General features: G+C 41.2%; 2 protein-coding genes across 3 annotated transcripts in view; one reads left to right on the top strand and one right to left on the bottom strand.

Annotated features, from left to right (window-relative positions):
- SNW1 (SNW domain containing 1) overlaps positions 1 to 5983 on the top strand; it is a 36041-nt gene extending 30058 nt beyond the window's left edge. For both annotated transcript variants that reach the window (XM_061429597.1, XM_061429598.1), the window contains exons 12-14: positions 3363 to 3480; positions 5054 to 5217; positions 5298 to 5983. In XM_061429597.1, coding sequence (XP_061285581.1) covers positions 3363 to 3480; positions 5054 to 5217; positions 5298 to 5496 — 481 coding nt within the window. In that variant the 3' untranslated portion in view covers positions 5497 to 5983. The remainder of the gene's footprint in view (positions 1 to 3362; positions 3481 to 5053; positions 5218 to 5297) is intronic.
- Position 5984: 1 nt separating this feature from the next.
- Positions 5985 to 12996, bottom strand: SLIRP (SRA stem-loop interacting RNA binding protein). The gene is made up of 4 exons (XM_061429600.1): positions 12868 to 12996; positions 10679 to 10737; positions 6904 to 7011; positions 5985 to 6096 (listed from the first exon to the last, which is right to left on the bottom strand). Exons 1-4 carry the CDS (start codon positions 12962 to 12964, stop codon positions 6025 to 6027), a joined length of 336 nt encoding a protein of 111 aa, XP_061285584.1. The 5' UTR covers positions 12965 to 12996; the 3' UTR covers positions 5985 to 6024.
- Positions 12997 to 13007: the final 11 nt, after the last annotated feature.

Below are 13007 nucleotides of genomic sequence, written 5' to 3'. Positions count from 1 at the left end.
ACTGCTTTTCGGACTCTTTGGTTGACCATGATGGCTACTCCATTTCTTCTAAGGGATTCCTGCCCACAGTAGTAGATATAATGGTCATCTGACTTAAATTCACCCGTTGCAGTCCATTTTAGTTCAGATTCCTAGAATGTCGACGTTCACTCTCACCATCTCCTGTTGGACCACTTCCAATTTGCCTTGATTCATGGACCTAACATTCCAGGTTCCTATGCAGTATTACTCTTTACAGCATCAGACCTTGCTTCTATCACCAGTCACATCCACAACTGGGTATTGTTTCTGTTTTGGCTCCGCCCCTTCATTCTTTCTGGAGTTATTTCTCCACTGATCTCCAGTAGCATATTGGGCACCTACAGACCTGGGGACTTCATCTTTCAGTATCCTATCATTTTGCCTTTTCATACTGTTCATGGGGTTCTCAAGGCAAGAATACTGAAGTGGTTAGGTTGCCATTCCCTTCTCCAGTGGACCACGTTCTGTCAGAATTGTGTCCGGTTTCTTAAATTGAAGAAAGAAGGGAAAACCACTAGACTATTCAGGTATGACTTAAATCAAATCCCTTATGATTATACACTGGAAGTGAGAAATAGATTTAAGGGCCTAGATCTGATAGATAGAGTGCCTGATGAACTATGGACAGAGCTTTGTGACATTGTACAGGAGACAGGGATCAAGACCATCCCCATGGAAAAGAAATGCCAAAAAGCAAAATGGCTGTCTGGGGAGGCCTTACAAATAGCTGTGAAAAGAAGAGAAGTGAAAAAACAAAGGAGAAAAGGAAAGATACAAGCATCTGAATACAGAGTTCCAACGAATAGCAAGAAGAGATAAGAAAGCCTTCCTCAGCGATCAATGCAAAGAAATAGAGGAAAACAACAGAATGGGAAAGACTAGAGATCTCTTTAAGAAAATCAGAGATACCAAAGGAACATTTCATGCAAAGATGGGCTCGATAAAGGACAGAAATGGTATGGACCTAACAGAAGCAGAAGATATTAAGAAGAAGTGGCAAGAATACACAGAAGAACTGTACAAAAAAGAGCTTCATGACCCAGATAATCATGATGGTGTGATCACTGACCTGGAGCCAGACATCCTGGAATGTGAAATCAAGTGGCCCTTAGGAAGCATCACTACGAACAAAGCTAGTGGAGAATTCCAGTTGAGCTATTTCATATTCCAAATCCTGAAAGATGATGCTGTGAAAGTGCTGCACTCAATATGCCAGCAAATTTGGAAAACTCAGCAGAGGCCACAGGACTGGAAAAGGTCAGTTTTCATTCCAATCCCAAAGAAAGGCAAAGCCAAAGAATGTTCAAACTACCGCACAATTGCACTCATCTCACACGCTAGTAAAGTAATGCTCAAAATTCTCCAAGCCAGGCTTCAGCAATATGTGAACCATGAACTTCCTGATGTTTAAGCTGGTTTTAGAAAAGGCAGAGGAACCACAGATCAACTTGCCAACATCCGCTGGATCATCAAAAAAGCAAGAGAGTTCCAGAAAAACATCTATTTCTGCTTTATTGACTATGCCAAAGCCTTTGACTGTGTGGATCACAATCAACTGTGGAAAATTCTGAACGAGATGGGAATACCAGACCACCCGACGTGCCTCTTGAGAAACCTATATGCAGGTCAGGAAGCAACAGTTAGAACTGGACATGGAACAACAGACTGGTTCCAAATAGGAAAAGGAGTACATCAAGGCTGTATATTGTCACCCTGCTTATTTAACTTATATGCAGAGTACATCATGAGAAACGCTGGGCTGGAAGAAGCAATGGCTGAAATCAAGATTGCCGGGAGAAATATCAATAACCTCAGCTATGCAGATGACACCACCCTTATGGCAGAAAGTGAAGAGGAACTAAAAAGCCTCTCGATGAAAGTGAAAGAGGAGAGTGAAAAAGTTGGCTTAAAGCTCAAAATTCAGAAAATGAAGATCATGGCATCTCGTCCCATCACTTCATGGGAAATAGATGGGGAAACAGTGGAAACAGTGTCAGACTTTATTTTGGGGGGCTCCAAATCACTGCAGATGGTGATTGCAGCCATGAAATTAAAAGACGCTTACTCCTTGGAAGGAAAGTTATGACCAACGTAGATGGCATATTCAAAAGCAGAGACGTTGCTTTGCCAACAAAGGTCTGTCTAGTCAGGGCTATGGTTTTCCAGTAGTCATGTATGGATGTGAGAGTTGGACTGTGAAGGCTGAGCGCTGAAGAATTGATGCTTTTGAACTGTGGTGTTGGAGAAGACTCTTGAGAGTCCCTTGGACTGCAAGGAGATCCAACCAGTCCATTCTGAAGGAGATCAGCCCTGGGATTTCTTTGGAGGGCATGATGCTGAAGCTGAAACTCCAATACTTTGGCCACCTCATGAGAAGAGTTGACTCATTGGAAAAGACTCTGATGCTGGGAGGGATTGGGGGCAAGAGGAGAAGGGGATGACAGAGAATGAGATGGCTGGATGGCATCACCGACTTGATGGACATGAGTTTGAGTGAACTCCGGGAGTTGGTGATGGACAGGGAGGCCTGGCGTGCTGCGATTTATGGGGTTGCAAAGAGTCGGACACAACTGAGCAACTGAACTGAACTGATGATCACTGCAGTGTTATTTACAGTATTCAAGATGTGGAAGCAGGCTAAGTACCCATCAACATATAAATAAAGAAGGTGTGTGTGTGTGTGTGTGTGTGTGTGCGTGCGTGCGCTAAGTACCCATCAACAGATAAAGAAGGTGTGTGGGTATGTGTGTGTGTGTACACATTAGAACTCAGCCATAAAAGTGAAATCTTGCTGTCTGTAATAACCTGGGAGAACCTTGAGGGTATTATGCTACATGTAATAAGTCAGAGAAAGAGAAACAGGGTGTGATTTCACTTACGTGAAATCTACAAAAAACAAAACAAACAAAAACTCATAGAACAAATTGGTGGTTATCAGAGAAGGGGGTTGAGGAATTAGTGAAATGGGTGAAGGAGGTCATTTGTATGGTGATTGAGAGTAACTACACTTTGGTGGTGATCACTTTGTGTAGTGTTTACAGATGTCAAATTATAATGTTGCAGTCGTGTATTTTTCCTCAAGGGGGAAAAAAGAAGTCTCTGAGCAGTTCTTTTCTGTATCAGGAATGCCTAATTATAAAACCCTATCTCTTACAATAATCATGTATCTGAAATACTGTAAGAAATGCCATCCTAATTATGCCTTATCAAGGAATATATATGTTCATAAGATGTGAACTGGACATATTTATTTCCTCTGCTTCTGATAATGGTTGTATTGAAGTTGAAATTCAGCTTGTCTGTGAAGAAGTTTCAGTTTGCGCCATGGTATTTCAAAACAGGTCGAAACTGCAGAGAAATGAAAATCGAGACATCAGTGAAGTCATTGCTCTTGGTGTGCCCAACCCTCGGACTTCCAATGAAGTTCAGTATGACCAAAGGCTCTTCAACCAGTCCAAGGTACACAGAGTCTAGAAACAGCATATCTTAAGTGTTGATACAAATACAACCTTCAGGGAAAAGAAAATTAGCATGTGAGACATTTGCATCAGCCTAAGGTATGCTAGCGTGATGGAGAAAAAAAAATTAGAAGTTGCATATTGTAACTTAAGAAACAAGTTAGAATAGCTCTTAGAGTTGGCTCTTAGAGTTGGCTAGGATTTGAGACACTGTTAGAAAATGAAAGAAATTAGGTAGTAAAACTTGGTTCTGATATGTGAGTCTTTTATTTCTAGAATAGAGCCAGTGTCCTATAAAAGTGTCTCGGGTTATTTTTTGTCGATATTTGCAAAAATAATTTTTTTAATGCTATAAAAACACAAACTTGGGATCTTTGAAAAATGAAGCTATAAAACCAAAGTATTCATCAGAAAGTCTGATTTTAGTATCAGACTAGAACACCTAGTGTTCTAGTATCTAAGCTAGAACCCCTTAGGCCTGAGGAAGTACCTTTATGTTTTCATTCACCCAACATTGATTATCTACTGTATGTAAGTCAGTGAGATCAAAGGTACACGTCTTAACACTCAAGGAATGTGCAAGTCTACTGGAAAAGACAGATACATGTATATCAATAAAGACAAGGCAGACTGTGCTAACAATACAGAAGTATAAATGTCTACTGGGATATAGAGGGTTCCCATCGCCCCCTGCAAGGCTGGGAGTCACCCTGTGGATTGTTCCAGGAAACATGCTGAGAGCATAGTATCCGAGTCACAGCAGGACAGACTCACGGACCCACCAGGTGGGTGACAGGGTACACACGTCCCCAACACGACTGTAACCACATTAGAACCCAGGTCCTCACCCCGACCCTGCACCAGCTGAGTCAGGGCCTGGCTTCCTGCTTCTAGGCCATAACCGTGGTCCAACAGAGACCATGACCCCTCACACCCCGGGATACTGTTTTGTGAATAACAAAGTCTACCTTCGAAACCAAAAAAAAAAAGATAAAAGTTGTGATGAAAAGTTTTATCAAAAGGCACATTCTTATATTAACGAACCATTACAAAACAAACTTGTTGACTTGAGATTTTCATTGAGAATATTGTGTTATGCTTCAATAGTGTTCTCACACAGTTAAGGGGTTTAACATTATTACTGTAAATGGTGTCAGATAAAATGTTTTGTAGTTCTTTCATCTTGCCACTATGTCTGCACAAATGGATTGTCAAGTGCCTGCTTATACTGCTATCCTCCAATTTTAAAGACCACTTTGCTAAAACAGTCATTAATGAGTACCATATTTAATGTAAGGACCCAAAGGTGATAACGAAGAAAAAACACTGGTTTTTTTTAATTGAAAGATAATTGCTTTACAGACTTTTGTTTTCTGTCAGACCTCAACATGAATCAGCCATAGGTATACATATATCCCCTCCTGTGACCATTTTTTAATAACCTTTTTAATTTGTAGTTCAGATTGTTGGAACATGTAAGCTGTAAATGAGCAAGGGTTTACTCTACTTAAGAATGTAATGCGATTCAACTTTTAATAAAAATGTGTACACTTTTAATGTCTATTTTTCCACAGGGTATGGACAGTGGTTTTGCAGGTGGAGAAGATGAAATTTACAATGTTTATGATCAAGCCTGGAGAGGTGGAAAAGATATGGCCCAGAATATTTACAGGCCCAGTAAAAATCTGGACAAGGACATGTATGGAGATGACCTAGAAGCCAGAATAAAGACTAACAGGTACCAGGGCAGACGGCTCAGTTTTAACATCTACACCAGTGAAAATAAAGTGGTTCATAGTCATTTCTCTTTTTCCCTAGATTTGTTCCCGATAAGGAGTTTTCTGGTTCAGACCGTAGACAAAGAGGCCGAGAAGGACCAGTTCAGTTTGAGGAGGATCCTTTCGGTTTGGACAAATTTTTGGAAGAAGCCAAGCAACATGGTGGCTCTAAAAGACCCTCAGATAGCAGCCGTCCCAAGGAACATGAGCATGAAGGCAAAAAGAGGAGGAAGGAGTAGATACTTTGTTCAGAGTGAACGAACTGTTATTGTTAACCCTAATGATGCAAGTCATATGGGGAACACTTTGTACATGGCCAGGATAAAAACCAAATCTGGGTGTCAGAGCCCAGCACTACTTTTTATTACAGGAGAGGGAGGGGGGTATGGAAAAGTTCTACTTTGAATTATTTAGTTTTTTTAAAAATGGGTTGTGTTTGTGCTTCTCCCACCTTTTGGCATTTATAGAAAATACTGCCCCACACGTGAAATTAAAGCCACTTCCTTTCAAGTGACATTAGTACTTTGGGGTTAATATTTTGTCTAAAAATGACTGCTTATGAATAAAGTGACCCCGATCATAGCAAGTAGAAAGAAGGATGTTCACATATTGGAACTGTCCTGCCAAATGATGTTTGCCCCTGTAGTGCTCTGTTAATTTGGAGTGGGGAAAGTAAGCTCTTGCTTGGTGCAACTATTTGTTTCAAATAAAAACATTTAGACAAAACTTCCTCTTTTATTTACTTTATTCAGTAGGCAGTGAGGGTCTCAAAAATCTTTCTCTTCATCAGATGTTTGGTCTCCTTGTAAAGCTTTGGGTCTTTGAGGTTGAACATGGAGCTGGGGGGGAAAAAAAATTCAGCACTGTAAGGAAAGTCATTGTCTGCAAAAACATTAAAACCGAAAACTGCTGTTCTATGAGGGATCAGCACCAGTGAGCTGATCCTTGTACTTATTTGTTCCTTGTACTTAAGGCTCCCTGAACTCCCATTAAAAATTGTAAATCAGTCTGGCCTAAGGTCACATCAGTTCAGTTCAGTTAAGCTCAGTTGTGTCCGACTCTGCAACCCCATGAACTGCAGCACGCCAGGCTTTCCTGTCCATCACAAACTCCCAGAGCTTGCTCAAACTCATATCCATCCAGTCAGTGATGTCATCCAGCCATCTCATCCTCTGTCATCCCCTTCTCCTCCTGCCTTCTATCTTTCCCAGCATCAGAATATTTTCAAATGGGTCAGTTCTTCGCATCAGGTAGCCAAAGTACTGGAGCTTCAGCTTCAGTGTCAGTCCTTCCAGTGAATATTCAGGACTGATTTCCTTTAGGATGGACTGGTTGGATCTCCTTGCAGTCCAAGGGACTCTCAAAAGAGTCTTCTCAAGGTCACATAGTAAGTGGGAAAGTCAGTATTTCAACCAAGGTCTCCCTGCTGTTTCCACTGTTCCGTGTTCCATGTATCTTGCTAACCATTAAAGTGTCTTCTTGTACTTAAGTCTCCAGACCTTTTACAACTGGGAACTCTCCCACCATCACTGTTCTTTAACAAACATTAAGTTACAAATCATCCAAAATCCCTTTCATTTCACACTTCTGACCTATTTAACTGGTATACAGAAAACTCACATGATATGATACAGAAAAATACTTACCTTTACTCCATCAATAACATGATTTTCCTGTTGTAGTGCATTGTGAAGTTCTTCTTCTGAAGAAAAGTGAATCCAACCCATACCTTTGTGAAAGCCAGTCTCTTTGTCCTTAAAAATTCAAAATTTAGGAAGAAATTAATAATCATGAACTTGAGAAAGTTTCCAGGTGTTCCAAATTAAACCAACTTTTTCATCTGCTGAAATGGAATACAAGACATTTTAATTTAAAAGTATCAAAAACCCTGCTTTAATACAAATACTCTTAATCTTAACACGCTCTCTAAAACATGAGCAAAGTGCTTTTTGTGTTGTTCAAGATAAAAAGCACACTAGTAGCAACAGTCATTGGGAAATTTTGTTAAAGAAGTACTCTTCCATCAAAACCACTATGAGGTACCATTTCACACCAGTCAGAATGGCTGTGATCCAAAAGTCTACAAATAATAAATGCTGGAGAGGGTGTGGAGAAAAGGGAACCCTCTTACACTGTTGGTGGGAATGCAAACTAGTAGAGCCACTATGGAGAACAGTGTGGAGATTCCTTAAAAAACTGGAAATAGAACTGCCTTATGATCCAGCAATCCCACTGCTGGGCATACACACTGAGGAAACCAGAAGGGAAAGAGACACGTGTACCCCAATGTTCATCGCAGCACTGTTTATAATAGCCAGGACATGGAAGCAACCTAGATGTCCATCAGCAGATGAATGGATAAGAAAGCTGTGGTACATATACACAATGGAGTATTATTCAGCCATTAAAAAGAATTCATTTGAATCAGTTCTAATGAGGTGGATGAAACTGGAGCCTATTATACAGAGTGAAGTAAGCCAGAAGGAAAAACACCAATACAGTATACTAACGCATATATATGGAATTTAGAAAGATGGTAACAATAACCCTGTGTACGAGACAGCAAAAGAGACAGTGATGTATAGAACAGTCTTATGGACTCTGTGGGAGAGGGAGAGGGTGGGAAGATTTGGGAGAATGGCATTGAAACATGTAAAATATCATGTATGAAACGAGATGCCAGTCCGGGTTCGATGCACGATACTGGATGCTTGGGGCTGGTGCACTGGGACGACCCAGAAGGATGGTATGGGGAGGGAGGAGGGAGGAGGGTTCAGGATGGGGAACACGTATACCTGCGGTGGATTCTTTTTGATATTTGGCAAAACTAATACAATTATGTAAAGTTTAAAAATAAAATTTAAAAAAAAAAGAAGTACTCTTCCTGTTTCTAACTCACTTCTAGAAACTAGGAAATTAAGCCTTCAAACCTAAGTACATTTATGGTGATTTCTGAAACTAATCACCCTCGTCACGACTACCACCATTATCATCACATGCTCCTGAGGAAAAAGGAAAAGTTACCTTTACTTACCTACTTTACACTTCTGGGTTAATTTAAGCAATCCTACTATTTACTTTTGTGCAAAAACCAAGAGTGTTTATCATCCAACTTATTCATCAGATTCTGGCTTCCCTATATTTTCCTGTTACATTACACATTAATTTTCCTACGAATCAAAGACTTCTGTTGTTTTAAAAATCTGTTAACTCCAGGTCCTAAGTTGTTATTTTTTATACTTTTAAGAGGTAAATGGCAACCAAGAAAAATGTTACTTTTTGGAGAAACTTTTTTTAATATTCCTCAAAAAATGCCAATTTCATACACTTTGTAAAACTATTTTTTCAAGCTTACTGATTTTCATGTCTGTAACACACATGCCTCATTCTTTTAATCAGCTATAAAAATGCCATTGTATCAGTGAATTAATATCTATTCAACCAACCCCACTGATGAACACTTACCTTCTTTCCAATTATATTACTAAACAATGCTGTTTTGAACATCCCTCACCTCACATTTCTGTAAAATCAATCTCTAGAAGTGGAACCTCTAGATCAAAGCAAATCCTCTTTTCTTTTTGCAACTTACTTTTCATTTTGGCTGCACTGGGTCTTTGTGGCAGCACACAGGCTTTCTCTAGAGTCAAAGGTAAACCTTAAATGTTGACAGATTTTGCCAAATTACCCTTCAGTGACAGTATCAGTTAAACTCAACAATTTTAGTACCAGTTTCCCTATACCTTCACTACAGCTGGATATACATAATCCGTTAGATTTTTGTAAGGCAAGTAACGTTAAGCCAATAGTTAGAATTTAAGTTACTTAAAGTTGATATTTTACCACAGCCTTTTCAGTGCCATGAGGAAAAAAGCAGTTTTAGTGAAGCATGCGTAAACTGTAAGTGTACTCATGTCACACACCCCAAAACACAATCATTTAAGAAAGTCCACAGAAAAATACAGCTCAGGATAAAGAACAAATTTATACACTTGATTTTTTTTAAAGACTTTTTTCTTTTAAGTAAAGGACTCTATTACTTTATTTACTTAATTATTTTTGCAGGATGTTAGTTCTCCAACCAGAGATTGAACCCACACCCTTGGCAGTTGAGAGAGTCCTAACCACTGAACCGCCAGGGAATTCCCATAGCTTGATTTTTAAACCCTCAGGAGGAAGCAAAGAAAATGTAACAAACAGAAACACACCAAAAGCACTCAACCTGGGCTTCCCTAGTGGCTCAATGGTAAAGACTCCACCTGCCAGTGTTGGCAGGAGGCGGGTTGGATCCTCGGTCTGGGAAGATCCCACATGCCCTGGGGCAGCTGAGCCTGTGCACAGCTACGGAGCCTGTGCTCTGAAGCCCAGGAGCCGCAACTGAGCCCATCTGCCACAACTACTGAAGCCCGTGTGCCGTAGAACCTGTGCTCCGAAATGAGAAGCCTCTGCAATGAGAAGAGAAGCCTGTGCAGCAACAAAAACCCAGCACATCCAAAAAAAGCACTCAACTCCGTGAGGATAAAGGTGAAAATTTTCTCCACCAGTTAAGTTTTATGATAAATTAACCTCTACTCTCTCAAAGTCCTTATTATAATACTGTAATAGACAAAATCCCAAAATGGCCCCAAGACCCCCATGTGTTCCACCATGTTACCCCCTGTATAGTCCTCTCCCCCTGAATGTGGGCAGGGCCTATGACATGCTTCTAAACAAAAGAATACAGCAAAAGTGACAGGATGCTGCTCCCTTGAACAGGAAGATGGGGTGTCCCTCTGAAGACTAAATTATAAAACTGTCGTAGCAGACTAGAGAAACTCCCTTGCTGACTTTGAAGCAAGCTGCCATGTTGGGAGAAGGCCTCCATAAGAGAGATGTAACAAGGTAACAAGCAACTGCAGGTAGTTTGGAGGACCTGAGACCAGCCTCCAGCTGAAAGCCAGCAAGAAAGCAGATACCCAAGCCCTACAGTTGAAAGACGAATTCTACCAAAACCCAAGGGAGCTGGGAAATCAGTCTTTCCCGGCTGAGCCTCTCCAGCTGACACACACCTGGATTCTGCTGCTCCGGCAGACAGACACCTGCATTGCCTCTTACGTGAATCCCTGAACAGAGGACCTAGCAAAGCTATGCCTGGACTCCTGATCTCTATAATCTGTGAGATCATGTGTATGTGTTGTTTTGAGCCATTACATTTGTGATAATTTTATGCATCAATTAAAAAAAAAAAAACTACCACAAATGCCTCGAATACCTAGGATAAGGCTTTTTGTTTTGTTAAATCAATATCACCCATAATTTAATCAACAAAGACTGAACAGCTTCACTCCATTACCAATTCATGTAAACTGATATGCTTTGACAAAGAATAATCAAAAATTAGAGGAAAACATTATTGCTTTTTTTAAAAAAGGTAATACTCACAAAAGGAACAGTGCATTTTCGTACATGGCCAAATTGTGCAAAGTGTTCTCTCAGCTCACCTGTATAAGAAAAGAAAACATAGTAAGAGTTTTTTTTTTTAGTTATTGTATTATCCTCCATCCTAGATTAAGATAGAAACCAAGAGGGGTCCTAGAGCCCCCAAACTCCTTGTGAACAATGGTAGTTTGTATTTCTTGCAGCTTTAAGATCCAGGAAACCGTTATGGTATTGATTATAAAGCTGTAATTTACTAGATTTGGGGAGGTGTTGGGGTGGGGGAGACATGGGCAGATAAACTGCTGAGCTGACTTAGTCTTCATCCCCAGCAAGTACTGAGTCTTCACCATACCAGGTACTATGCTAAATGCATGGATTAAAATCCCCGTGAGATGATCACACAGGAAACAGTTAAACAATCACAATACTGTGTGTTGTTAGCTATATTAGAGATTTCCAAATAAAGTCTCAATCTCAAGAATATCTGCAAAAATGACCATGGATTTTTACATTTTGGTGAGCAAATGTAAAAACCTTAACTCAAAACTACAGTTGACAAAAAGCAGTGTTGGTAACAGAAATCAGTACTCATCACTCCCCAGCTTTCTATGTCCAGCCTAAGCCTATCCCATGAACTTCAATTTTTGTAATCATGAAAACAATTATCGTTTATTGAGTACTTACTCTGTATTGAGCACAAATCTAAGCACTTGTATTTACATATAAATTCATTTAATATAATCAACACCCCAAGAGAAAGGTATTATTGACTCCATTTTATGGCTGATGAAACTGAGGCACAGTGGTGAGCCCTCTTCCCCCAATTACCTTCCCTTAGGTACACACATTAGGAGAAGGCAATGGCACCCCACTCCAGTACTCTTGCCTGGAAAATCCCATGGACGGAGGAGCCCCATGGGCTGCAGTCCATGGGGTCGCTAAGAGTCGGACACGACTGAGAGACTTCACTTTCACTTTTCACTTTCACGCATTGGAGAAAGAAATGGCAACCCACTCCAGTGGTCTTGCCTGGAGAATCCCAGGGACGGCGGAGCCTGGTGGGCTGCCGTCTATGGGGTCACATAGAGTCGGACACAACTGAAGCGACTTAGCAGCAGCAGCAGCAGGTACACCTTAGGTTCTGAACTGTGGTGTTGGAAAAGACTCTTGAGAGTCCCTTGGATTGCAAGGAAATCCAACCAGTCCATCCTAAAAGAGATCAGTCCTGAATATTCATTGGAAGGACTGATGCTGAAGCTGAAACTCCAATACGTTGGCCACGTGATGTGAAGAACTGACTCATTTGAAAAGACCCTGATGCTAGGAAAGAATGAAGGCGGGAGAAGGGGACGACAGAGGATGAGACGGTTGGATGGCATCACTGACTCAATGGACATGAGTTTGAGTAGACTCCAGGAATTAGTGATGGACAAGGAGGCCTGGCGTGCTGCAGTCCAAGGGGTCCCAAACAGTCGGACACGACTGACCGACTAACCTGAACTGAACGAGGTTACACAACTACCTAAAGGCCAAGTTGGAATTGTAACCCAAGGAGAACAGCTTCGGAGTGCATTTCTCAATCTATACACAACGTCCTCTGTCCAGCTAACAAAGAACTCACAGGTTTCTCAAACTAAACACATTTCAACTTAACTACTCATCTTCTTTCGATGTGCTTCTCCTACATTCTAATCACCAAGTCCACCAACATTAAAAACCTGGAGGTCATTCCTCCCTTTCCCCCATTCCGTACTCTTCCCCATTCAAGTCATCACGAAAATCTATCGATTATTCTTTGATTAGCTTAAGTGAACCTGACTCCTCCTCCTATCACTACCCTGAACTCTTCACCTATGAACTAAACTACAGAAACTACCTCTTGTAACTCTGAATCCGTCCCCACGCTGCAATCAAAACAACCCCTTCTAAATCGTAAATCTTAAAAGTTTCCAAGTAATTAAAGCTGTAAACTCCGAAAGGCTGGAGACCGTGAATGGGTGCCCCCAAAGCTCAAGGGGCATCCCTTAAACGGCTAATTGCTGACAAATTTCTTTCTACTCACTGGCTTGCTCAGGAGCACACTCAGCCTCCTTAATCCAGCCACCACGGGGATTTAAGTGCTTCGCAGCAAGCAAGGCTTTTCAGGATTGCTCGGACCTAAAGATTCTGCCCCTACTACATTTCCAACTCACTTGAGCCCGCCGTCCAGGGAATTTTTCTGACAAACGCAACCGGCCGGCCGATGTTTGTACGCAGCGCCATAGCGCCCCTCGCTGCCGAAGCCGCCATCTTTAGGCCGAGGAACGTCTAGTGACCTGAGGTCGCGACCCCG

This window comes from Bos javanicus, chromosome 10 (assembly GCF_032452875.1).
Source record: "Bos javanicus breed banteng chromosome 10, ARS-OSU_banteng_1.0, whole genome shotgun sequence".
NCBI lineage: Eukaryota > Metazoa > Chordata > Mammalia > Artiodactyla > Bovidae > Bos > Bos javanicus.
This window is presented reverse-complemented; position numbering and strand designations above follow the sequence as displayed.

Excerpts from the sequence above, each read along its gene's own strand:
- SLIRP (XM_061429600.1), bottom strand. The coding sequence starts at position 12,964 with ATGGCGGCTTCGGCAGCGAGGGGCGCTATGGCGCTGCGTACAAACATC. Across the intron at positions 7,012-10,678 it reads GAAAATGCACTGTTCCTTTT|GACAAAGAGACTGGCTTTCA; the intron begins GTGAGTATTACC and ends TGAATTTTTAAG. Across the intron at positions 6,097-6,903 it reads ATGTTATTGATGGAGTAAAG|CTCCATGTTCAACCTCAAAG; the intron begins GTAAGTATTTTT and ends TTTCCCCCCCAG.